The sequence below is a fragment of the Vipera ursinii genome (genome assembly GCF_947247035.1).
Source record: "Vipera ursinii genome assembly, chromosome: 1".
Lineage (NCBI taxonomy): Eukaryota > Metazoa > Chordata > Lepidosauria > Squamata > Viperidae > Vipera > Vipera ursinii.
In genome coordinates this window covers 248,839,393-248,865,371 of record NC_139512.1, presented here as the reverse complement: position 1 = coordinate 248,865,371, position 25,979 = coordinate 248,839,393, and the positions used below count along the sequence as shown (strand labels likewise).

General features: G+C 38.6%; 1 protein-coding gene across 1 annotated transcript in view; it reads left to right on the top strand.

The window, feature by feature from the left end:
- Positions 1-25,979, top strand: part of ASCC3 (activating signal cointegrator 1 complex subunit 3) — a 270,899-nt gene that overhangs the window by 6,484 nt on the left and 238,436 nt on the right. Inside the window, exons 2-8 of the mRNA XM_083371881.1 lie at positions 1,008-1,158; positions 3,794-3,944; positions 4,971-5,554; positions 17,270-17,390; positions 18,219-18,426; positions 19,896-20,037; positions 22,447-22,572. Of these exons, the coding sequence (XP_083228007.1) occupies positions 1,069-1,158; positions 3,794-3,944; positions 4,971-5,554; positions 17,270-17,390; positions 18,219-18,426; positions 19,896-20,037; positions 22,447-22,572 (1,422 nt within the window). The 5' untranslated portion in view covers positions 1,008-1,068. The remainder of the gene's footprint in view (positions 1-1,007; positions 1,159-3,793; positions 3,945-4,970; positions 5,555-17,269; positions 17,391-18,218; positions 18,427-19,895; positions 20,038-22,446; positions 22,573-25,979) is intronic.

Sequence of the window (25,979 nt, the reverse complement as noted above, 5' to 3'; positions counted from 1 at the left end):
TGAGAAGCCCCACAGCCTTCCTCTGTTTACTCCTACTTGACTGCCTCCTGCGTCGGGCGTCCTTGAACAGGGCCAGCTGTGGGTCATTTTCATCCACACTGTCAGGCTCACACAGCTGGGTCTCCATGGAGACCAAGTGGGAGGGGCCTGCCTGAGGGCTATCATCAGCAAGATCTTCAACCCCCCAGCAAGGTCTTCAACACCCCTCTCCTCCTCTGATTCGTCCGACCCAACTGCCGAACCCACAGGCTGGCCCTGAATCACAACAACATAGAATATGAGGAGAGTTATCAGAAGAGACAGGAGACACTAAAAACAAAACTGCAGCACCCATGTTATCAACCCAACCCCAATCAAAGATGATTGATGAAAGTCTCAAGAAGCAGAAAGTGGCAATTGAATGCAGGGTTTCATTATCAAGCAATAATGAATAAGGAAGATACCTCAGCCAAAAATCTTAACAAGTAGAGGAAAATAATAAGAAAAAAGGAAAAACTAGAGATATTTGTAAGAAAGTCAGAAAACGTGCAGGGTAATTGACAGCTAAGGTACAAATAGGAGTAATCAGGGAAGAAATTTAATAGAATAAGTGAGGTTACAGAAAGATGGAAAGGCTATAGTAAAACCTCTTATGAAATTTGAGAAATATTGTAATGAAGGAATATACAAGAATCAGCTCTACTAGCAATTAGGTTCAAGAGTTATCAAATAGAAGAGTATCGGATGCAGTGTATTTAAAGTTCCTCCAGAAGGGAAAACATTCAGTATATGAGTCCTGCTGACTATTTAAATTACATATTGTGGGGAGGAAATAATAAACTGCTTCATTACAGGGGTTTTTTTTTCTTTGCAATTTGATTTTGTTTGGTTTTGCTGGTAAAGCTGTACAGTGAGTTTTGAAAATAGAGAATATTGTTGCTTGGATGCCTACTTACAAAAAAGCCTACTGCATAGCCGTATTGGAGTCATTCAAACCCAAACTTTAATTTTATCTTGTTCATTTTCAGGACCCCAAAAATTGGAAATGAATTTAAGGTACCTTCATATGGATCACTGAATGGCTAATAAATGGCCCTTCCTCGCTTAACAGGAGCTCTCCGTTCCTTTTCAAATGTCACTAAACAAGAAGATTATAGTGAAGAATCTGCTGACCTAACAGTGAGTTATTTGCATGAATGTTAAGCACAGAAAGGATTTTAACATGTTGATTGAGTTAAAATATATATAAAATGTCAGTAACATTATCACAAAGTATAGATCTGTTCCATATATTGGATTAGAGGTTTCTTCTAGAAACTAGTTAAATTCATAAATTCCAAGCTATGTTTCCTCTTGTTGGCAGCAATGGGCATTAGAGGATGGGCTGCCAGTATCCAACAAGTTGATCTAAAACTCGGTGTCTGTTTTACCATAGGACTATGATTTCATAGATTACTTGTATATCATTGCATAAATATCTGCAATTAGTGTATTTGCATACATTATAATTATTAATGTAATTGTAATTATGTAAATTTATACAAATGATGTCAATTTGCAGAATATTATATTGCCATATGAACAACATTGCCAATTACCTCAGGAGTTTGGAGAGCTTTGGAAGCAACAGACTTTGTTACTTGAAAAGTGACTTATTCCTTCTACAGTCAACTGAACGGGAATACGTTACATTGAGGTTTTATTGTATGTTGCTATGTTTCTGTTATCCTGTAAGCAAAGTTCTAAATGGCTTCATCAGAAATTGTTGATAGAATAATTAGGAACTAGGTTATTTTTCATTTTTCTCTACGCTTCATTCCAAAGACTAATTGTGAGCTGTGTATTGATATATTAATTTTCTTTTCTTTTTTACAAGTACAAAATTTCTGCTGCTTTTATGAGTACAAAATTTCTGCTGATTAGATGAACTTCTCTCCAATTACCAATATTTATGAAATAAAAGGCAAGGTAGAATAGTGTCATCGCTTTAAATACAAAACAAAATTGCTCCAATCAGTTACATCTCTCTTTTCATTTAAAAGAAAGAAATTGGCACTTCTCAGTTTGATACTAAGATGCTATCAACACCTACACATACTCAAGCTCTTTAGGGCTGATCCTGATTTCTATTATGTCAGTATAACTCACAGTAGCTCTACCGATCTTGCTTTTTATTCCAGTGGATTTTTTTTTATCACTGTAACTAGAAAGGCAATTTGGCCCTTTCTATGTCATTTGAAATAGTAAGCTTGCACAACTAAATGAGCCATTAAAAGAGAATCCATTCACTGAAGCAAGCATCAACAACAACTAATATAGCATAAATTGAAGGGACATGCTGTAAAGCACTCTAATGCATTTTTCTTAAATAATCACTTGATGGATGTGAAATACGAGTTTGAATACTTGTTATATTTAATAATCTGGATGTACTGCCACTCTAGCTTGCCACTGCTTTAAGTATAACTGGCATGGCATTAGATAGGTCCATGATGAAATTGTATTTGTGCTGATACATTTGTATGTAGTCATGTTCTATTTCCTTTGGAACCTTGTTTTTTGGAAAAAATGAAAACCATAATAAAAAAAAGTGATGGAAAGGAAGATAGGAAAGGAAAAATTAAGAATGTCACTGGAAATTGAAATTTTGGGATATCTATATCTATATGTCTCTATATCTAGCTGTCTATCTATCTACCTATCTATCAGTGGGAGGAACTATTTCATGCATTTGAATTTAGAAAAGTGGAGAATAGAATAGATAGATTAGATGGTAGGCAACCCTAAGCTTTAGCACTAGTATTTTAAAAAGGAAATATGACCTATTTTAATTTACATGGTACCTGTGTCTATTTGTCGTATTTATGTAACAAAGAGCATAGTTTGGGTTTCAGGCCTTTTCTCGGCATTTTTATCATGTGGTATTTGTAGCAAGAAATGTGAGTATTTCATAACTCTCCTATAGTCTCTCTTTTATAAGCCATTACTTTTAAAAATTTGACATATATTATACAATTCTCCCTGAATATCTTGAAACAAAGGCATCAGATGTTAAACGGCAGCAGAATTAAGTTCGTACATATGCTTCTTCATAACTTAGTTACGTAGGTGCAAAGCAGAAATCCTGCAGTTGTTATAACTACCAGACTTTCAAGATTTTTTTGGGAGGGGGTGGGCAAGAAGAAGGGGTTGCGTGCTGAATGGCTAATTTGAATTTGTCTCACATAATGTGTGAAATAAAGCAGGTTCCTCTCAGAAATGGTGCTTGGACCTATTACATATACTGTAAAGCAGGGGTGTCAAACTGCCGGCCCGTGGGCCAGACGCGTCATGCGGAAGCCGTGCCCACCCCGTTGTGGGCAATGGCAAAATAGTCCCGATACGTTGCGCGTTGTCATGTGACGTTGCAAGTTTGACATGTCTGCTATAAGGTAATGAGCCTGATTCAGTAACTGTAGTTTGCTTTCATGGTGTTTCCATGAGTAAAAAATTCCCTATTAATGTCATTGTCAATTACATTTATGAGGCAGATATTTTATTGAGATGAGTGCATTTTTGTTAAAAGAGAAGGTGCAATTCGGTTTCTAAATTTTTAAGTTTTATCTTATTCTAAGTGATTCAAACAATGATACTGTTGTCTTTAACATATGAATGCAATCTTTTCCACTTATAATTTTCATTTTTACCAAGAAAAATAACAGGGTGTGTATTACACTTCGAAGCATGGTAAAAACTTGCACCTGTCACTTTACTTAAATGAAGATCAATAGATTCAAAGAAAGGCTGACTATTGACCATGAATTATTGTGTTCAGGATAAAAGATCCAAGTTACAAGAACAGCTGTGCAATTCGGATCTCACTTGGAAGAAAATAGTAACATTTGTTGATGAAAACATAACCAAGGGAGAACAGCAATCTGTACATGGCGATTTAAGGACACTTTTTCACGCTGCCAAACAAATAGGTAAGTAGGGTTTTAGAGTGGGTACAAGAGCAATAGGTCGTTGACCCTTGATTTAAGTAGGGATAAAATATTTATTTATTTAGAAAATTTAGATGTCCATTCAATGACGCTGGGTGACTTACAAAGATAAAACCCCAATACAAAAGTCAATAATTCCCCACCCTCCTGATGACAACAATTAGAGCAACCATTTGATGGGCTCCATGTAATTCTGGCCCATTGTGAGAACCACATCTTCAGGACCTCGTGAAAGAGTGGGGAGCACATTTGTCAAATTGGGATTGGAGAGCACATTTGATTTGGCCATTCTGGGCACAATATAGAAATTCCCACCACATTTTGTCTCTAAAAAGGTAAAGGTAAAGGTTCCCCCGCACATGCGTGCTAGTCGTTTCCAACTCTAGGGGCCGGTGCTCATCTCCATTTCAAAGCCGAAGAGCCAGCGCTTGTCCGAGGACGTCTCCGGCATGTGGCCGGCATGACTAGATGCCAAAGGCGCACGGAATGCTCTTACCTTCCCACCGTAGTGGTCCCTATTTTTCTACTTGCATTTTTACGTGCTTTCGAACTGCTAGGTTGGCAGAAGCTGGGACGAGTAACAGGTGCTCACTCTGTTACGCGGCACTCTGGTTTCGACCCGCCAAACTGCCGACCTTCTGATCGACAAGCTCAGCATCCTAACCCACTGAGCCACCACGTCCCTATTTTGTCTCTAGAGGTAGACTATTTTGTAAGAAAATAAACTATTTTAATCTGATTCATTCCATTTCCACGTTTTAAAATGTCCTTGTCTGGCACTGCTGTGAGATGTCCATTTGCCTGAAATGATATAGGGGCTCCTGCTTGAGCAGGGGGCTAGACTAGAAGACCTCCAAGGTCCCTTCCAGCTCTATTCTGATCATTTATTATGTTTATATAGAAAAACATCACCCGAGTAAAATCCCATCAAATTTAATTGTATTGTGGAGTTAATTCACCAACTTGTCGTTGTTTTTCCACCCTATCGTTTTGTTTCCCTGCATCCAGTGGGATCCGAGAATGGAGAAGAAGCAATTGAAAGCGCCGCTAGCTTCCTTTTTAAAACGCTTCACACCAAAGACTGCATTGGTCGTGATGAAACTGAAGCCATTAAGCAGGTCTTTGGACCTTTTCCCTCTTCCTCTGCCACCGCGGCCTGTGATGCCACCTGTCGGATCGTTTCACATTTTACCGAGGAACAGCTTGCTGCTCTTCTGCAGACTCCTGAAGAGTTAAACAGCGGCCCAACATTGTCCTTTGGCAGAAATATCACATTTTCTTTTGACATGCACGATTTGGACGACTTTGAAGAATTGCTGCTAAATGGCGAAATGGACGATCAGAAAGTCATTAGCTTGGATTATGAGAAAATGTTTAATAACCAGTTTGAACACTATCCAGACAACTGTGGGGAAGATTCCGATGCAAAGTCTTCTGGGAGAGTAGATGACACTTTCCTGTGGTGTGAAGTTGGGAAGTATCTGAATGATTCCCTACAAGGAAATACCCCAGGCCCAACAATGGAACATCTTTGCTGTACTTTGTATGAGATGCTTGCCTCCCATAAAAGTGGCGATGAGCTTCAGAATGAGGTAGGGGTGCACCTAATGCTCTTCCGTGGTCAATGTAACAAGCAAAAAGTGGTTCAAATCTAATGTTTGGATAATAGCTGTTTGCACATTAGGGTTTCCTTCTCCCACAATTAGCCTCTGCAAAAGCTTTGTATGTTTTTCCTCAAAGTGAAAATAGCTTGAAGGTGATCTTGGCGGCTAGCACCAGGCAGCTTTGGAAGGATGCATCACATTCGTTCCTTTTCTGTTTCTTTGTTTTGAATGCAAATGAAGTGACATTTTGAACCAAACGGAAGATGGTAATGTGATGCATTGATATGAGAAAAATAATTTCACACCAAACTTGATCTTGAGTTTGCTATTCCTGTCGTGTATTTCATTTAGCTGATTGCATAAGAAAAAAGCAATCTTGGATTTAATTATCATACAGTTGCTCTGCAGAAATGTTCTGTGCTGTAAATCGACTACCCATACTTGGAAGAACCTTAGAAGCTGGGTGGGTAAAGCAGTGACCTGAAAGGAAAAATTGAGTAATCTTCATTGCACATGAAGCACTTGGTCCTTAGAACAGCAAGGATGCAATCCATTCCAGATAAGAACATGGGATTTAGAGTTAAGTGGACTCAATACAGTTTGGATTGAGAGCATGTCAAGGAAAAATGAAGCTTACTGTAGAATGTAGATTGGATCAAATTATTAAGTTTATTATATTTTGCTGATTATAAAACCAAAAACTAAACAGTTGAATAAGGGTAACCATCAATTTACAATCGTTCATTTAGTGACTGTTCAAAGTTATATGGCCCTGAAAAAAAATGACGTGAGAGTTTTTCACATCACCGTTGCAGCATCCCCCGTGGTCATACGATCAAAATTCAGATGCTTGGCAAGTAGTTCATATTTACGATGGTTGCAGTATCCTGGGGTCATGTGATCAGCTTTTGCAACCTTCTGACAAGCCAAAAGTCAATGGGCAAGCTAGGTTCACTTTAACAAATACAATGATTCACTTAACAACTGTGGCAAGAAAAGTCGTAAAGTGGGGGCAAGCTCACTTAACAAATGTTTCACTTAGTGACATAAATTTTGGCCTCAATTGTGGTTGTAACCCAAGGACCACCTGTATAACATTCATTGTGAATTAAATGAGGAATCTAAAGCAGAGTTGGTGACCTTGACAGACGTGGGATCGCTCTTGGCTTTTCAATGACGCGTCAACAGCCATTTTCAGACTAGGCCAGAACAAAGTCATTAGCAAGATCTCTCCATTTCTTCAACTTTCTCTTCACAAATTGCAAGATTTATTGGAAGGAAGATTTGGTGGCAAGCACAGTTATTTATTTATATCTTGCCTGCCTGCTAGATAGTCAATTTATTTATTTATTTATTTAATTATATTTTTATACCGCCCTTCTCCTGAAGGACTCAGGGCAATAAATATAAAAAAGCGGAATACAAAAGTTAAAAAACGATTAAATATTTAGCCCAGTTTAAAACAGTATTAAAACATGTTTAAAACCCCGACCCTAACCCATCAGACCAGGTCAGAACTGCTCGAATAGATATGTTTTTAAGTCGCGCCGGAAGGAGCGAAGGTCGGGGGCCATCCGGAGCTCAACCAGCAAGCGGTTCCAAAGGTCTGGCGCGCCCACAGAGAACGCTCTCCCCCTGGGGGCCACCAATCGGCATTCTTTGATCGGGGGCACCCTGAGGAGGCCCTCTCTGTGGGAGCGCACTGGATGGAGGGAAGTTGACGCCGGCCGCAGGTGTTGCCGTAGGTAATCCGGACCCATGCCATGTAGGGCTTTGTAATACATTATTTTTTAAGAAAATAACCAGTTAAAGCTAATTCTATTTACAAATCAGTTTAAATGCCCAAAATCTGTCTCAAAATGATTATAATTAGGTTGGCTACTTTGTGTTGTGAAAATGTTTTCCAGTGTTAAATTGAGAATGAGAACATTCTCTTTAACTTTATTTTTTTTTGGCTCAGTTCATACTATATGTAGAAGCTTGCATTTGTGTACTCTTTAATTTCTTATTATGTAAAAGACTTGAATGTCTTATGAGAAATCATAGCACCCTAAATTATGTAGGTGACTATTAGGCTGAATATCCTGCTTTTTTGTTGTTTTGGGGAGATCAATCCTTTTTCTCAACTTACAGATATGTAATTCTAGCACCCTCTGCTGGAACTGTGTGATAAATCGATACTCTGTTTTGCAAAAGAAGAGACAAAAGTCTCTTCAAATAAATATCTCTTAGTTTGAACTACCATGACATGCATAAAGTTTTTACATGCAAGAGCTGAAAAGACCTTTTTACCACCTCCACCCCACCTGAATGTTGATGCTAAGGTTCCTGTTGAATTTCTCAGACAAACTATCATGAATTTGGATTTTGGTTTTATTGTAAAAATCCTCAGAGTAAATTACACATGCACCTGTGCTGGCTTGCATGCAGCTGCCACCGATTTGATGTTTTTGTGTTAGGTATTTTATCTGTTGTACAGATAATCCTTGACTTATGACCATTCATTTAGTGACCATTTAAAGTTATAATGTCACTGGAAAAAGTGACTTATGACTGTTTTTCACACTTATGGCCACTGTGGCATCCCCATAGTTGTGTGATCAAAATTCAGGCACTTGGCAACTGGCATGTAATTATGACAGTTGCGGTGTCCCAGGTTCATGTTATCACTTTTTGTAACCTGGGAAAGTCAGTGGGAAAATTCAAATTCATTTAACAACTGCGTTACCAACTTAACTACTGCAGTGATTCACTTAATAACGGTAGCAAGGAAGGTCATAAAATAGGGTAAAACTCACTTAACAACTGTCTTGCTTAGCAACAGAAATTTGGGCTCAGTTGTGATTGTAAGTCATTGACTACCCGTACAGTATTTAGTTTAAATGTATAGCTCTGGAAAACTTTATTTTGAACAGTGATTTATAACCTCTTTAGAAATGATGTAGTAGTGGGCAAGTGCAAAGCCTCCAGTGTGGGTATGCTTGCTCTCCCCACTTCTGCTTATCAGGAGAACAAATTAACACATTTTGGTTATTCCACATGCAATCTTGTTAACATGAACTAGGAAGCCTGGGTAAAAATTCTTTAGACAATTGCCAAAACATGGTTACTTCAAGAAGCAGACTATGAATTATATGGTTGTTTTTCATTCGGGATTCAGGCCTGCGTAGGGGATGGAAATGGTCATGCTTTTGGATAATCTCTGGTGAGGACTAGATGAGAGATGTGCATCCATCCTTGCCCTACTTAACTTCTACAGCTTTCAGTACGATAAATCACAAAAGTCTCCTGAATAAGCTCAGAAGATTGGAGCTGGGTGGCGTGTGCCATGCTGGTTCCCCTCCTTTCTCTGGGAACAATTCCAAGGGATTGGGGATGAGAGGTCTTGCTCTCAGCACCTGCTATGTGAGGTACTACAGGTTTTGGTACTCTAACCCATCCTATTTATGTGAGGCCACTGAATAAACTCCTTCACTATGGGACGAGGCATCATCAGTATGCTGATGATACTCAGTTACGTATACATTTCTGCTCCAGACGAATTAAGTGATGCTGCAAATATCTTATCCTGGTGCTGTGAAATGTCTGGATGGGGTACAGCAGACTTCAGCTGAATCCTGGAAAGACCCAGTAGCTTTGGATGTTGGTGCCTTCTGTTCTAGGACTCTGCCATCTTTTGTGCTGGAACACAACCTTGGGATCCTTTCGCACTCATGACTCTTGCTCAAAGACCAAGTGGTGCTCATGGCTTTGCACAGCTTCCTACTGTGCGCCAATTGCAGCTGTTCCTAGATCAAGGGACTACTCAATTTCACTCATGCTCCAGTGACCTTTTGTTTGCATTTCTGTAATGGGCTCTATGTGGGGACACCTCGGAAGCTTCTGCAAAAATGCAGTGGCGCAGGCATTTATCTGTGCCCCTAGAACTGTACACATTATACCATTGCTCTTTCAGCTGCCTTGGTTTCTGGTTTGATTCCAGGTCCAATTCAAGTGCTGTTTTTGACCTTTAAAGCACTTCATAGCATGGGGCCAAGTTACCTGCTTTTTTCTCGTCGCATTTGCTCACCGCAACAGGTCTGGCAAAGAAGGCATGCTATGAGTCCTGTCTGCCAGGAAATTACATTTTGCAGGTCCCAGGAGGTGGGCCTTCTGTGTTGTAGCGCTCACTTTTCTCCCCCCTACCCCCATACTGAGATTAGTCCCATTCCTCTCAATATCGCACACGTCCCTCAATCAGGCCAGGGGCACTGGGGAAATTTTACAGTGGCTCCCTTGCTGTGGTTAGTATCATCCTCTTCTGTTTTGTGTGCCTTTTTATAGTTATTTTTCAATTGTGCTTTTTATTTTAAATTAAGGGTGAGATGGGTAGCTGCACAAATATGTTAAATAAATAAATATGATTTATTGGACACATCAGTGTATGATACAAGCCAAGAATTAAGAAAAGGAAATGAATTATAATTTCTTCCTGCACTTAGTCATGAGGAAAGAATGAAAAGCTGGATTTTGAGTATTACACGGAAGCTTAACAAAGTAACAGAATAACAGAGTTGGAGGTCTTCTAGTCCAGGGGTCCCCAACCCCTGGTCCGTGGAACAGTACTGAGCCGTAGCATGCCAGCAACTGGTCCACACAAACAAGGAAAGCCCCATGCACAGGACGCAGGCAGCAGACAAACCACGCCCCCTCCGGCCCGCGGAAAACTCCATGTAACCAGTCCCTGGTGCCCAAAAGGTTGTGGACCTCTGTTCTAGTCCAACCCCCTTGCTCAGGCAGGAAACCCTATACCAGGGGTAGGCAAGCTCGGCTCTTTTATGACTCATGGACTTCAACTCCCAGAATTCCTGAGTCAGCATAGCATTCCTGACTCAGGAATTCTGGGAGTTGAAGTCCATGAGTCATAAAAGAGCTGAGGTTGCCTACCCCTGTCCTATACCATTTCAGATAGCTGGTTATCCAATCTCTTCTTAAATACTTCCAGTGTTGGAGCATTTAGCATTACGGAAGCTCATTCCAATCCAGCATGGCTATAAATTGTAAGTTACTTTTTAATGTGAGCCAGACCACTGCAACATGTAATCTGACATATAATATGGCAGTGCCTTGATTTGGAAAATTGAATTGCTACTCTGTGGTTGAACCAAGCTTATTTGATCCATTCCTTCTGTTAGAAACAGAATGCCTCGTGCTTTTAAGCCACTTTTAGCATTCAGATCAAAGCAGCATAGCCCCATTTCAGTATTAACATGCTCTTTGAAGCTCCAAAGAGCTGTAGTTCAATGCTGGTTTTAAAAGTATTGATGTGCCTCATCGTACCTTTTCCATTTATATTCTTTAATTAACTTTTTCTGCAACACTACGCAGTCCAGGAACTCAAACTAATTGCCTTTGGCATTGGTGGGACCATCTTATTCAATATACCTTCAAAGTGTATTATTTTAAATTGAGAGAGTACGGTAACCCTTATAAAATCCATCCCTGGAAGAAAAGGCAATCCAGTGCCCTCAAAGTATTTGGGGGACTTTTGAAATCTTTTGCTGCTGGCTTCATTGGCAGAAGGTTGAAATTCAAATTATTTGGAAGGACCCAGTTTGTATAGTTGTACTTTTTTTTAACAGCGTTAACCACAGACTGTTTTTCCTTTCTTGGCTTGGGTAGAATCCTCAAGTGGCATTGTGCACATCCACTTTGGATTGCAGCTATTTCTTCACGTTTTCCAATTATGCTGCTGGGTGACACATTCTAAAATCTCTTATCCATTTAGTTTTCTCTTTGCATTTCGTTTGTTTCCATCAGCAGTTTCCATGTCCTCCTCCTATGTACGTTATACCCAGAGTCCATATAGCAGGATCAACCCATCTTGGAACACTTAGATTCACCTTCATTCCTGACTTCATATAGCAATTAAATTTTTGAATTTGGACCTTGATGGAGGGGTCCTAGGCTTGTGCTCATTTGACTTACAGAGCTAAGCTGTATCCAGATTTTACTGATAGATGCAGAATTATCTTCTGGCCATCCCTGTACCGGGAGATGAGTAACTATTTTTTAAAAAGTAAGAATTTCAATAGTTTATGTAAGATGCTTTCCTTTCAACCTAATACGTGACTTTTGAGCGTTTTAAATTTGGGGTCCTAGACAGTAAGGACAGATACGCTTTTGAACACTTTCCTGGCTTACCAATTTATTTTTTTTATTATAAAAAAAAAACCCAGCAAAAGACATCAGCATCATGTATAATTCCAGAAAGTTTCAAGAGCTGTGTCGTGCAGAAATAAATGAGGCTTGTTGTTAAAAGGTCTCTTTCAAAAGGGAAATAAAAAGCCACCTCTCTTGGCAACTTTTCCTGTACAGTGTTCTTTGTCGAGCACAAAATCTAGCATGTGCTTTTGTTTACAGTAGCAGGAAAATGGGGTCTTAATTGCTGCAAACCAGATGTTTCCAAATCTTCCTTTCTAGCCCACCCATGCTCCCTGCTGGCACATTTGTCTCTAACGGGCATCCACAACTTGACTTTTTCATATATTAGCTGTTGCCCTTTCCCTCTCCCTTTAGATGAATCAACATCCAAATCTCCCAGATGCCTTCCAGCTGTTGCGTTTTCTTCTTTGCTGAAATAGGACCAAAGTTTGCTTCCGGGGCTCTTCTTTTGCAGCTGCTTCTTTCCTAACTAACATACTATAGGCAGTGCTTGTGAGCTGCTGTGTAATCAACTGGTTTCTTTTGAAATGGGAAACGGCTCCAGCAAAACTTTGTCTGAAAGTCGATCTTGTAAAATGTAATAATAATGATAATGATAATAATAATAATAATAATAATAATAATAATAATAATAATAATAATAATAAATAGACTAATTTGACTCGTGGTTGTTGGTTTTTTTTAATTGCAGTGGTATTGGGCTTTCATCTTTGTAAGCCGCCTGGAGTCACTGAGAGTGAATCGGGCGGCCCTATAGATTTTCTTAAATAAATAAATAATTTTTGAACATGTAATCTGATGACACTTGAGTTCTCCCGCTTGTTCAGGACCGTTTAAATTGGAGCTGATCCATTTACAGCTACATACTCAGTACAGTATTTAAAACTGAAATTGGTAGCACCTCCTATAGCTCAGCATAATTGCCATTATTTATAAAACCGCAATTAGCTGCAGTTTATTGTTCACACCCATTTGGATTGGAAACAGTGTTCTTAATGCCTGTTGTATCTTTTTTTTTGGGGGGGGGGCATTTTCATCAATGCATGTGTTATAAAGACATAATTATCTAACAGGGGCATATTTTCCTTGATGGTCTCAAGCAGTTCAGTGTTAAACAATGCTGTAAGTACAGGGTTGTTCATTTATATATAAACAGTGCATATTTTACGTATGGAATGGGCCAATTTGGATGGCCCACTTTAAGCACACAAAGGGAAAAATTGCAGCCTAGAATTCTGGCCTATGATGTTACTAAGAAATTGAGATTTATTATTTACAGCTGCTAGGTTTAAGCATCTCTCTACAGCCAAGGATAGAAACCTTTTGCTACATATTGGTGAAAACAAGCATGTGCTATTTGGTCTGGACCTCTTCTGTGGCATCTTCATCTTGTCAAAAATTTTCTCCCTCCAACTCTGCCAAACATAAACTTTGTTTTGTATGGTATACTAATCAGATTCAATTGACTAATTTCCTCTAGTTATATAATAGTAATTAGAGTCAAGATTTTGTCCTTGTAGAACAGGGGTAGGCAACCTCGGCTCTTTTATGACTCATGGACTTCAACTCCCAGAATTCCTGAATCAGCATAGTTGAAGTCCATGAGTCATAAAAGAGCCAAGATTGCCTACCCCTGTTCTAGAAGAAATGAAAATGACTGTGCTTAGAAAGAGAGATCCTCAAATCTTTCAAGTACAGGTTGTATTATTTTAAATTAATGTTGTTTTTTTAATTTTAATAATAGAACTTCATACCCGTTGGGAAATAGAATTAAAAATCCCACTGCTTTCAAAGCTGTTTTGCCAAGTGGTGTTTTGCAAGATCCTTGATGTAAAAATAAAAATACATTTGGATGCTTTATATCCCAGCCTATTTTCTTATCAAAAGTAAGCTTCATAAGAGCAAAAGTAAGCAACGTATGACCTTCCAGATGTCCATGAAATAAAGATGCTATAGGTCGGACCACCCGTAGCTTACCTAGTTTTGATCCAATTTTCCCCAAATTAATGCCAGAAGTTCTTCCTAGCCAGCATCTCTACTGGCACAAGTAGTTTCCAGCCATTTGTTTAGTGACTGATCAAAGTTACAATAGCATTTTTAAAAAAGGTGACTTTTGACCATTTTTCACACTGATGACTGTTGCAACATCCCCATGGTCATGTGATCAGTATTTGGACACTTGGCATCTGGCATATATTTATGACAGTTGCAATGTCCTGGGGTCTTGTGATCACCTTTTGCGACCTTCTGACAAGCAAAGTCAGTGAGGAAGCCAGATTCACTTAACAACTAATTAACTAGTTGTTACTAACTTAACAACTGCAGTGATTTCATATAAGAGCTGTGTCAAGAAAGGTCAAAACTCAGTCATACCTGGAGCAAAAGTCACGTCACTGCCTTGTTTAGCGATGAGAATATTGGGCTCAATTGTAGTCGTAAGTCGAGGACAACCAGTATATATTATACAAGAGATGTAATAATAGTTAAGATTTTTTTTGTAATTATACTGTGATTTTGCGATATTGCGATATTCACAGTATTCACTAATCAAAATAGTGTCAAGATACAGATATAATTAAGGTAAAGGTAAAGGTTCCCCCGCACATGCGTGCTAGTCGTTTCCGACTCTAGGGGCCGGTGCTCATTTCCGTTTCAAAGCCGAAGAGCCAGCGCTTGTCCGAAGACGTCTCCGTGGTCGGCATGACTAGATGCCAAAGGCACACGGAACGCTGTTACCTTCCCACTGGAGTGGTCCCTATTTTTCTACTTGCATTTTTACGTGCTTTCGAACTGCTAGGTTGGCAGAAGCTGGGACGAGTAACAGGCGCTCACTCTGTTACACGGCACTCGGGATTTGACCTGCCAAACTGCCGACCTTCTGATCGACAAGCTCAGCGTCCTAACCCACTGAGCCGCCGCATCCCTTTACAGGTATAATTACTAGCAGTAAATAGCTAGTAAATTGAAATTTGCTGTGTACCCATGGACTACTGAAGATATTAGTATGATTTATTGGAGTTAAGTCATGACAACATATGATTGATGTTAAGTTGGTTTTCTGGCACTTGAAAGGACATTGTTGATGTCTTTATGTGGAAGAAATGCAAATGAAAATTAAGAGAATTATATAAGAACTTTTTAGTATTTCATTGTGAATTTTTTTTCATGTATACAGAATGATTGTATCAGGTTTGGAAAAATGTATAGCCTTGCATACACATAAATAGTCACATTATCTTTTCTTCTGACTATATGTGAATATATTCTTAGCAATGCTATTTAAATATTGTTTTAAATGTCACACAAGGACAATTTATGCTTCCTCAGACCAAAAAAACCAGAAAGCCCCTCCTTTTCTTTTTTTTCTTTTAATAATTCCTAAAACATGTAACTATAAAAATGGCTTTTCTTAGGAAAGCAAAATAAGAGACACATTGCCATTGGGTATTTAATTTTATCTTTTATCTTTTATTTATATAGTACTGTAACGTAATTTTGTAAGTGATTTTTGAAGATTATTAACAGACTTTCTTAAAATTTTACAAAAAAGTTGGAGAAGCTGATTTTGGTGCTGTTTTGAAATTATGAAGTTGTGTTATTTGATAAAGATCTAGTGTTGTGGAAGATGTGTTTGTTTCATTAAGTAGTATGATAATGCATAAAATTACTCTGGACTTTTCAGAGGTATGTTAAGGATCCCTTTAGTCAAGTTTGTCGCCTGATGATTTTATGACTACATTTGTGATGTTTTTGTGGCAACAATACAGCAGAGGCAGAAGTCCTTGCTTTTGGAGGTATTTTCCAAATTCCTAGGTTTGGCTAGTCATCTAGGTACCAGTTTGGCTTAGCTTTTTGAGAACCAAGCATTTATTATTATTTGTTTTATTTATTGAACTTATATACCGCCCTTCTCCCATAGGACTCAGGGCGGTTCACAAGGCAATTAAAAATAACACTACAATACAAAAAAGTTAATAACAATTAAAATAATTAAATTATCCTTGAGTAAAATATAAAACCCCTGTAACTCTAATTAAAACCCAATTACAATAAGTTAAAAATTAAAAATTCTCAGTCCTGGCCGGAAAGCTCAAAGAGCCAGGTCTTCAGGTCCCGGCGGAACGAACGAAAATCAGGGGCAGTCCTGAGCTCTACGAGTAACTGGTTCCAAAGGGCAGGCGCACCCACAGAGAAGGCCCTCCCCCTGGGTGTTGCCCGCCGGCAATCTTTTGCCGGCGCCACCCTGAGAAGGCCCTCCCTGTGGGAGCGCACAGGACGAAGGGAACTTGATGCAGGCAGCAGGTGTTCCCTCAGATATCCCGGACCCAAGCCATTTAGGGCTTTATAGGTCATCACCAGCACCTTGAATTTAAATTTAATTTAGTTAATTTGCTAAGTGGGACTCTCTAAGTTGGCCAATCATACCTTCTTCACCCAGGACTAGATGTTTCCCAACAAAAATTAAGTGTCTTTTTAATGCACTAATATACTGAGAAGATTTGTAATTTCTTATGACTTAATTAATTTTCTGCTGCTCAGCAAGTACGACTGATAGTATGATAATTTGGTGTTTTTTTTAAATAATGACTTGATTCATTTGAATTCATCTCCCAGAGTCATAAGAACTGGTGTGAATTTGGACTTCCATATGTGGATCATGTTCTGAATTGGTTTAGGTAGTAATTTTTGACAGTGTTGATAGCAGTATCTGTCTGTGCAGTGCTTTCATGCTGCTTGATGCTGAAATGAATCTATGTAAATATAAGAAAATGGGCTCTCTTAATCAGTTCTTGACCCTTTGTAGGGTCATCCCCTAATGTCATTAGCAAAATCTTATAGTACCTTCATGTGCATAGACTCCACGTGTAATGGCAAGTAGGAGAAACTGTATGTTTTTCAATTGTTGAACCTGGTACTGAAGGGATTTTATTATGCTTAAGGTTGATGTTAGTAATATTGATATTAGTAGTGATACTTTGTAATCATCTTTGTTTATGTGCAAGCAGCTTTGTAGGTACTTTATATTGGGAAATTAGTTATATAAAAGCAAATGTTTCATGCTTTAGGTACAGGGGATTGCTTACATGAAAAGAGCCTGGTGAGGGGAGGGGAAAAAGGAGTTATGGTGGAGCCTGGGGTTGTTGTGTATGAGTCATCATCTAGGAATTATTTTTCTGTACCTTTTGGTTCCTAGTACCAAGACCAGATCTCTTTGTTCTGGAAAGGTATAAAAGGTGGGAGACATCTTTCCTGGTTGTTGCCTTCATCTCTCTACCAGCCACGAAGAGAGATGTGGCCACCCGACTCTATTTTGATCAAAATAAAAGTTGTTTGCTTGCTGAAACCTCGGCTCAGGAGTTTCTTTTGGCTCTCTTAAATTCCTGAGTAATGCTGGGGCAATACGGTACCTTCAAATTGTGAATATGCAGACTTTTGTAAATAGACCGTATCAACCAAAATGATAAAATCATTTTTTTCTCCCCCCCCCCAAATATTCAGTTGTTTGAATTACTAGGACCTGAAGGATTTGAATTAATAGAAAAACTCCTGCAGAACAGAATTACCATTGTGGAGAGATCTTTCTCTGGGCCAAATGATTACAAACTACAGTCTTTACAAGGTAAGTACCAACTTTACAAAGTTGCATAGCTAAATTCTTTCTTTAAGAAAAATAAATTATTTTATATATTGTAGTGAGACTGGTAAAACCAAAATTTTTAACTGCGCAGTTTATTTCCTCCCTAAAGAATTGAGAAAAAACCCACATCTTTTTGAGATTTTTTTTTTTTAAAAAAAATGGTAGACATGATTGTCAATATAGTTTGATTGCATTTTTCTTTGGGAGATGATCCCTCAGTATGCTCCAAATACTCAGAGTCTATGATAAAGGAATTTTATCTTCTAGTGTTCCAGAATAATCAGGTTTAAAATACATTGCTATGTTAAATCAGTCGATGTAAAAAACATTATATTTGCGGGGTTGAGTAGCTATATAAATTTGATAAATAAGTAATAAAAGCTTGTACTATTGAATATTAGACAACCAATACAAACATCTTCCAGATACCAAGCCTTTATACACAAATTGAATTAAAGGTTTAATAGGCCAAATTGAAGCCAATTCTGTTGAAATCTGTAAGGATATTGGAGGAATGAATTTGCAGTGCATTAGTTTAGAGGCTTTAATTTTGCCGGGTATTTTGCTTTGCTATTCTATATCTGCTTCCTTTTTCAGGCTTAGATTGTGTTCTGATAATGGGATCTTCTTGATTCTATTCTATTTTGTAAAAGGGTATCTGAAATACAACTGATACATCTTTCCCCCCCAATATTTTAGTCAATTTTAAATACTTCATAAAATTACTTTTAAGCTTCCATAGTATTGCTCAGAACCAAGAGTGCAGAGATCAGGAATCTATAAATAGCTGAGTGTGTTTCCATGTTACAGAACAGTGCAGAAAATTTACAGGGGAAAATTCTAAGCCAAATTATGGCTGCCAAGTCACCATTCAGTCTGAACAAGAGAAGCAGCTAATGAAATTATATCGCCGTGAAGAAAAACGAAATGCCAGGCGAGAAAAACGAACTGGGGATGAAGGAGAAATTCTTGTTGATGCAGGAATCTCTTTTGATCCGAAGGAGTTACGGATGCAAAGGTAAGAAGTTTCAGGGTAACGCTATCGTTGATATTTGCCAAGCATTTACTTTCCCTCAATTTGGTTCTGTCAATGAGAAAGTTTCAATTACAAGTCAAATTATAATTAAAGCATAGGTAGTCCTCGAGTTATGACCACAATTGAGCCCAAAATTTCTGTTGCTAAGTGAGACATTAATGTGTGCATGAACCTTGTCAGTGCCAAACTGGAAGGGTGTTCAAACCTCAGTGCCCTTTGAAAAAGCTATATGGAGGTAGAAAAACTTTATTTCTGGCAAGGAAGGGAATATTCTGAAAGGCACGAATGGACGGTTGATTTGAATAATTGCTTGTTAACCCTTTTTTTAAGTTATAAAAAATAATGTAACTTTTACTCTGCATTCTCCACTCAAGAGGATCCATCACACCAACCCACTAGCACCTTCCTTCCCTGGCCTCCTTGCACTTCCACGCACACATGCAAACACCAGCATCCTCCTTTCCCAGCCTCCCTGTGCTTTTTACAAGTGTTCGTCCATAATAATCCTGACCTTTCTTTCCCAGCCTTCCTGTGTTCACACTTAGACATGCACTCACCCATGCCCTCCTTCTCTGGGCTTTTCCTCACTCCCCCCCCACACACACAGCCACTAGCACTCTCTTTTCATAGCCTCCCTGTGATTGCACTTACCTGATGCCCTCTTTCCTTGGCCTGCTTGCATATTCATGCCCCTCTGCCCCTCCCCTTTTTGCAGGCCACCTTGTACTTGCAAACAGACGCACCCTGCACCCTCCTTTTATGGCCTCCCTGTGTTCACAAGTACCACATCTGCTCCTTCCTTAGCTTCCCTGCACTCAGATACACACATGCCCTGCACTCTCTTTCTTTGGTCTCCATGCACTTGGCACACAGGTACCCCACACACTCGTTCCTTGACTTTTCTGAACTCGCATTGCACCAAGTTCCCCTTCCCCAACTAGTGCATGATCTATGCCTGGCCTTCCAGGGACTTCCTCCACCCTGTGTCACCTGTGTGCCTGATACCTTTTTCACTTTCCACTTAATGACTTGCATATCTTGGGGATTGCTTGGATTGCAATCACAAAGCAATGTGATTAGATAACATCATGCTTTACAAGCCCATCCCTTAGCGACCACAGTCCCAGTCCTATTTGCAGTCACAACTTGAGGAGTACCTGTATATCCATGCAGAATTCTATAGCTTTCATTTGACTGAAGATGATCGGTGAGAATTGTTCGCCATTTCTACTTCCCTAAAAGAGGCCATGATGAATGATGCTAACGTGTGCAGACTTCTTTGCTCAAAGAACATTTGAAATGTAACACCACTCTGATGTCCAATATGAAGCTCTCTATCCCTCTGAGTTTGAATTTGCTTAGTATTTGTAATCATTTCCATGGCATCACTGCATTCTGTATTGAGTTCCTATTAGTTTTGATTGTGACTTGTTTTCCTCTTGTGGTTACAGAGAACAAGCACTTTTGAACGCCCGCACAATGCCAGTTTTAAGCAGACAACGAGACATGGAATTCGACAGAATTCATTACCCGCATGTTTATGACTCACAAGCTGAAGCTAGGAAAACATCAGCTTTTATTGGGGGATCAAAGGTATGCTTCGAAAGTTTCCTTCTGAGTAACGAATTTAAGTGAGCTTCCTTAGAATAGTTTGGAATGGTATTTTCTTATTTGGAAGGGTTAATTTTTGTTCCCACTGTTTACCCCCCCCCCTTTGATAGAAACCTGCCTATTTTCTTACGGTGAGAAATGTCAGTCACTTGGCCCTAAAGTTATATATAAGAATTCATTCCCATTAATTCCATGAAATGGTTCGGGGGCTTGGAAGACTTTTGCTATATTCAGCTGTTTTTTCCTTGAAATATTGAAATCCTTTTATTGGCAAGAACATATATTAGTGGACCACCCAAGGGGTGAAAGATGTTACTTCAAGTTATAAATTAGATCTACTCTTGAATAGAACCGTATTGTTCCTAATGGCTCTCAAGTTACAGAATGTTAGGTATTCTCAGCTGGAACAATGGAAAAATAAATTTATTCATTTGTTACAAATCTCTGGGCCAAAGATTCAGAATTTTCTGTTGTGTTGTATATTAATTAGGAATCTAAAGAAGTCATAACCAGATGGTAAAGCAAACCAGAATACCTGATTGTTTCGTCGTAATTAGAACACCAGGAACATATTCAAACTGTCCTATATTTACCACATTTTTCCTTTTCTTTCCTCTGCGTGATGTTTATCTAACCCTTCACATTTGCTTTAATCATGGTGTGATATCTACCTGTGTTATAAAGCTGATTATAATTAATTGAATTAAGTTTTGAAGCTGGTTTGCACACTTAATTTTACTCTTTGGTGCAGATGTTTCTTTATTATGAAGTAGTATGAACGACAAGAAAAAATATATTCAGTAAAAGAAGGAGAAAGACAAGAAAGTAGACTCATTTTATCCAAAGGCTTTGTAGAAGTATTCTTACACTTTGCCAGTCGTTCTGGTCCTTTGTACTTAAATAATCTTACAGCTACATAGTTGAAATTATTGGTTGACCAACTGAAAGATGCCCTCTCTGAGCATATTTACGGCCTTATCTGGACCTGGATGCCTTACGTACAGTCACCCATGCTCTTGTGACCTCTCGCCTAGACTACTGTAACGCTCTCTACATGGGGCTGCCCTTGAGATCCACTCGGAAGCTTCAACTGGTGCAAAGTGCAGCGGCACGGACACTCTTGGGAGCCTCCCGATACTCCCATATCACACCTCTCCTCCGTGCGCTGCACTGGCTTCCAGTTGCCTTCCGTGTGAAGTTCAAGGTGCTAACAATGACATACAAAGCCCTACATGGCATGGGTCCGGACTACCTACGGGAGCACCTTCTACCAATGTCAGCACCCCACCGTCCTGTGCGCTCCCACAGAGAGGGCCTCCTCAGGGTGCCACCGCTCAAGGAATGTCGGCTGGTGGCCCCCAGGGGGAGGGCATTCTCAGTGTGTGCGCCAGCCCTCTGGAACAGCTTACCAACCGAAATCCGGATGGCCCCCGACCTCCGCACCTTCCGGCGCGACTTAAAAACTTACCTGTTCCAGCAGTCCGGCCTGGCCTGATAGCTCTAATTGGGGTCCCAGTTTGTTTTTTACTATTGTTTTTTTCACTATTGTTCATTCTGTATACCTACCTTATTCTGTACACCGCCCCGAGTCCCTCGGGAGAAGGGCGGTTTATAAAAACAAATAAATAAATAAATATGGTCAAGTAATTTTGCTGTTGAAGTAAACAGCAAAAAGCATGCAGCCTTATTCTTGCCAAAATGTATTTCATTGGATAACATAATGGTACAGATTTCTGCAGCTAGTGTTCCCCCAGATGTGTTAGGACTGTTAAGTCTTGAAATTCCCTGCTGTTGTGCCCTTTCTGGGAGTTACAGACTGGCTTACATAAAGGAAGGCTAGTCTTAAAAGGGATCTATAATCTACAATAGTATGTTAAAAATGTGTGCCATGAAAAAGGAACCATATGGGTTTTTTTTAATCCCCCTGCAAACAAGCTCATTATTTTCTTGGCTGCTTAGCATGAATTTTCCCACTCCTGAGCAGATAGTGGAAAGACCATCTTAAATAGTCAGATTTACAAGCAGAAACTCAGCTCTAGTTTCAATAAATGGAAGATATAATGACATGCATTCAGATTACTGTATTCCAAAAATTTTTCTGATTTCTCTCTTTTCTGAAAAAAAAAACATTTTTTACAGTCACTGTAGAAATGGGAAACATCTAGCATACCAGAATTATTAAATGGAGTGAATTAACTAATAGAATTCCAAATATTTGCTTTTCTATATTTAGAAACTTTTGCTTGTTTTAGAGAATGTTTTAATTGATACTTAATTTGCTAACTGTTTAGTTAGCTGTAGTTTGCTACTGCTGAGATGAAATTGTTCTATGTCCAACTCATTACTTTAAACTGTTTTTCTCCTTCCCTTTCTTCTTTTTAATTTTTACAGATGCTTTTGCCAGAAGGTATTGAGAGAGAAAATAATAAAATGTATGAAGAAGTAAAAATACCTCACACTGAACCAATGCCAATGGGTTTAGTGGAAAAGCCAGTTTATATAAAGGATTTAGATGAGGTAAGGAGAAATTCTTAATTTCTGTTCTGAAGCATTTGTAGAAGCTTCAGCCTTTTATTGATCTACAATATAAATATTGAAACAGTATTATAGAGATAAAGTAAAATTATTGTTATTATTCTTATTCAAGTTATTTGAATATTGAATGATTAAATTTCTTTAATGTATACATAATTTTTAATTTAAAGATTTTTTTGTAAATTGTAAATATTATAAATTGCTTAGAAATAATATATGTTGTAGATAAATCATATCCAAGATGGCAAATATAGGATGAAAATATACAAATGGTTTGTAAGCCAAAAGTGACAACATTGAGACTGCAAGCTCCTATGTGTACTTCTGAATTTTATTCTCTGTACTGCTTGTCACACTGCAATTACACTAAGAAAGAATACATGTAAATTCCCTTTCGTGCCTTGGAGTGGGGCTGAAGAGGACATGTGCGACCTTTTCAATGTTGGAAATAGCACAGAGATTTGTTTCTTTTTTGCTGAAGACCTTGACCTGTCCTATATTCTTAGAAACAGGTACTTTCATTTTAATGACCGTTCGTTCAATGTGCGAAGTTACGATGGTGCTAAATAAGTGGCAGTTATGACTAGTCTTTGACGTTCAGCCATCCCAGTATCATCCTGGTCAAATAACAGAATAACAGAATTGGAAGGAACCTCGTCTAACCCCCCCTGCCCAAGCAGGAAACCCTATATCGTTTCAGATAAAGTGATCACGATCTGGGAGCTTGGCAATTGACTCGCATTTATGACGATTGCAGCATCTTGTGGACAAATGATCACCATTTGCAGCCAGTTTCCCACAAGGAAAATCGATGAAGTCAGTAGGGAAAGTCGCAAGTCATTTTAGTCAGTTGCTTGCAGCCTCCTCTCCTGGCAGCAATCTTTCCCAGCCTGATGAGCTCGCACCTCACAGCCACCTCCACACACTCCTCCATCTGACAGCAACTGTTTACCTGTCTGCCAGCTTATGACTCACAGGTTGCTCGCTTAACAACACAAAATCTTTGCTTTGCTTAGTGGTAATAGGCACTATGGGGATTGTTGTCACTAAGTGATGCTGTCATGTAATGTTCATGCTTCATTACTGCATCACTTAGCGATGGAAATCCCAGCAGCCCCTGTTGCTTTTTTTAATATTTATATTTACTGATAAAATAAAAATGTCCTAGGAAATATGCATGCTAATTTTTTGAAACCTTGTTTCCTTGGATCAAACAGCCTTAAAAATATTCAAAATGCTTATGCAGTACTTTCAAGCTGTATGGTGCTTGATTTTATTTTATTTTTAATTCAACAGTTGCACTGTAAACTGACATTAAAGTAATACATCTTAGATCCCAATTTCTTACGTAGTAGAGTTGTCAGATGTGTTCCAAATTTTATGATAGATCGTACCAGACAGGATTGTGGGGAATAATATGCTAAGATTCTAGTTTTAGCTGTTTTCTACTTGGAAAAGTTCTTTGAAACTTTTCAAAGAAACATTAGACTAACCGAACATTGGACTATTTTAAATGTGAGGACAATACTTTTTATAACTAATGCTAAGGATCCTTTTTTTCAGCTTGATGTTTTTCAGATGAGTGGGTATAGAACTCTCATCATATGCTAGCAGTATATTGGTGCCTTTGTATAGCATGCACTCTGTCTATGGGTAGCTTTACATATTTATCCTATGAATAAGTACCGCACACTCCTTTTATCCCATTTATCGTACTTATTCAGCAAAATATGTAGCACAAGTGCACAGATTAGAACCTTATTGCATATATAATCTCAGTATCAGAAAAATGCCTGAAATACATTTTAGGAATAAAATTGTATAAACATCCTATCAAATAAACATTAAATAAAGGAAGAGGAAACATAATTTCTATCAATATAATATTTTAATGTTTTAAATAAATCAGCAAAAGAAAGAACGGCATAGTGGCATATTTGCCATAGAATATTCACAGCTTTCTAAACTTGCAACTCTGTTGAGGACAGTCTCAACATAAACTACTTTCAAAATAGATTAAAAAAAATTCCTTTCTGTATCGGACACAAATCTAATGTTTTAACTACTGGATCTGCCAATAGCTGCATTCACATACCCCACAGTGACAAGATGTTTAAAAACATGGTTTATTGAACAAGCCATTGTGGCCTGGCTTTCACCGAATACTACATCATAATGGATACATTTGCATATCATAATAAGCACAAAAGTAAACAAATTTCTGGAACATACAGTTGAGCAACATGACCTGCTGAATGACTCCTAATTATGGTGCTTATTCGAGCAGAGCAGTGGAGAAGATAATGCATGTTCTTAAGGCAGTGCACCTTACAGCAGCCATCTGCCACTAATGTATATAGCACGAATGTCAAACTCGATCGAGTCACATTACGTATCATGACTTTTTTGCCGTTGCAGAGCCAGGGTGGGCGTGTCCTGTGTGTGACATCTCCGGCCCGCAGGCTGCCAGTTTGACACCCCTGGTATATACGAATTATATTGGGGGGGGGGGTTTCTCTTGAGTAAATCTAGTGTAGAAAATAAATATCAGTATTGGTGATTATAGAGAATTTCCTTGTGCCTTTTACTTAAGAAAGCATCAATTATAAAACCAGTGAAGTGGTCCTTGCTGATAGAATCTGGGGACTGGAAATCATCTACATTGATTTTTGCCATGATATTAATTACCAAGCAGAAAGCCCCAATTTAAATTATTGATTTTAATCAACCCTTTTATCTGTATGTCGGTTAGACACAAAAGGTGCACTGCATGATTTATTCAGCGAAATAAAACTTTTCCTACCACGCTGATATAAAACACCACAAAAAAGGTATCACTAAACTTTATTTAGAATCTTTTCATTTTATCAGATATTGTGGCTCATCGGTTTATAAAACAGTCTAGGAATAGTGAATGCAGAACCTCTCATATACCTTTTGAATTTCTTGTCTCAGTGAAGGTGCTTGAAACAGTGTTCCTAAGCCATTTGTGGAGAAAGCCCTGGAATAGGAATTTTGTCGGCAACTGAAAAATCAGTCTAAATATTTAGTTTTCTGGATATTTCCAGCTCTACAGAAAGATCAGCTCCATCCTTGCTTCCTTCTCCCCAATCTGTATCCAGCTGCCTACTTTATAGGCATTGCAATTTTAAAGATTGGTGCCAATGTATATTTTATCCTCATACTTTTTCGTCCTCTTTTTCATGTTTTTTAGACCTGGTTAAGGGGAAAGGGGGGGGGGTATGAGCGATTGTAAGTTCTGAAAGTCTTTAGGGCAGTGAACCTGGATCAAAATTCCAGGAAGTAATTAAAGATCTGGGCATAATTCAAAACAGGTAATCTCTAATATTGGCAGGATTGATTTGAACTCAGAGCCATGAAAAAGAAGG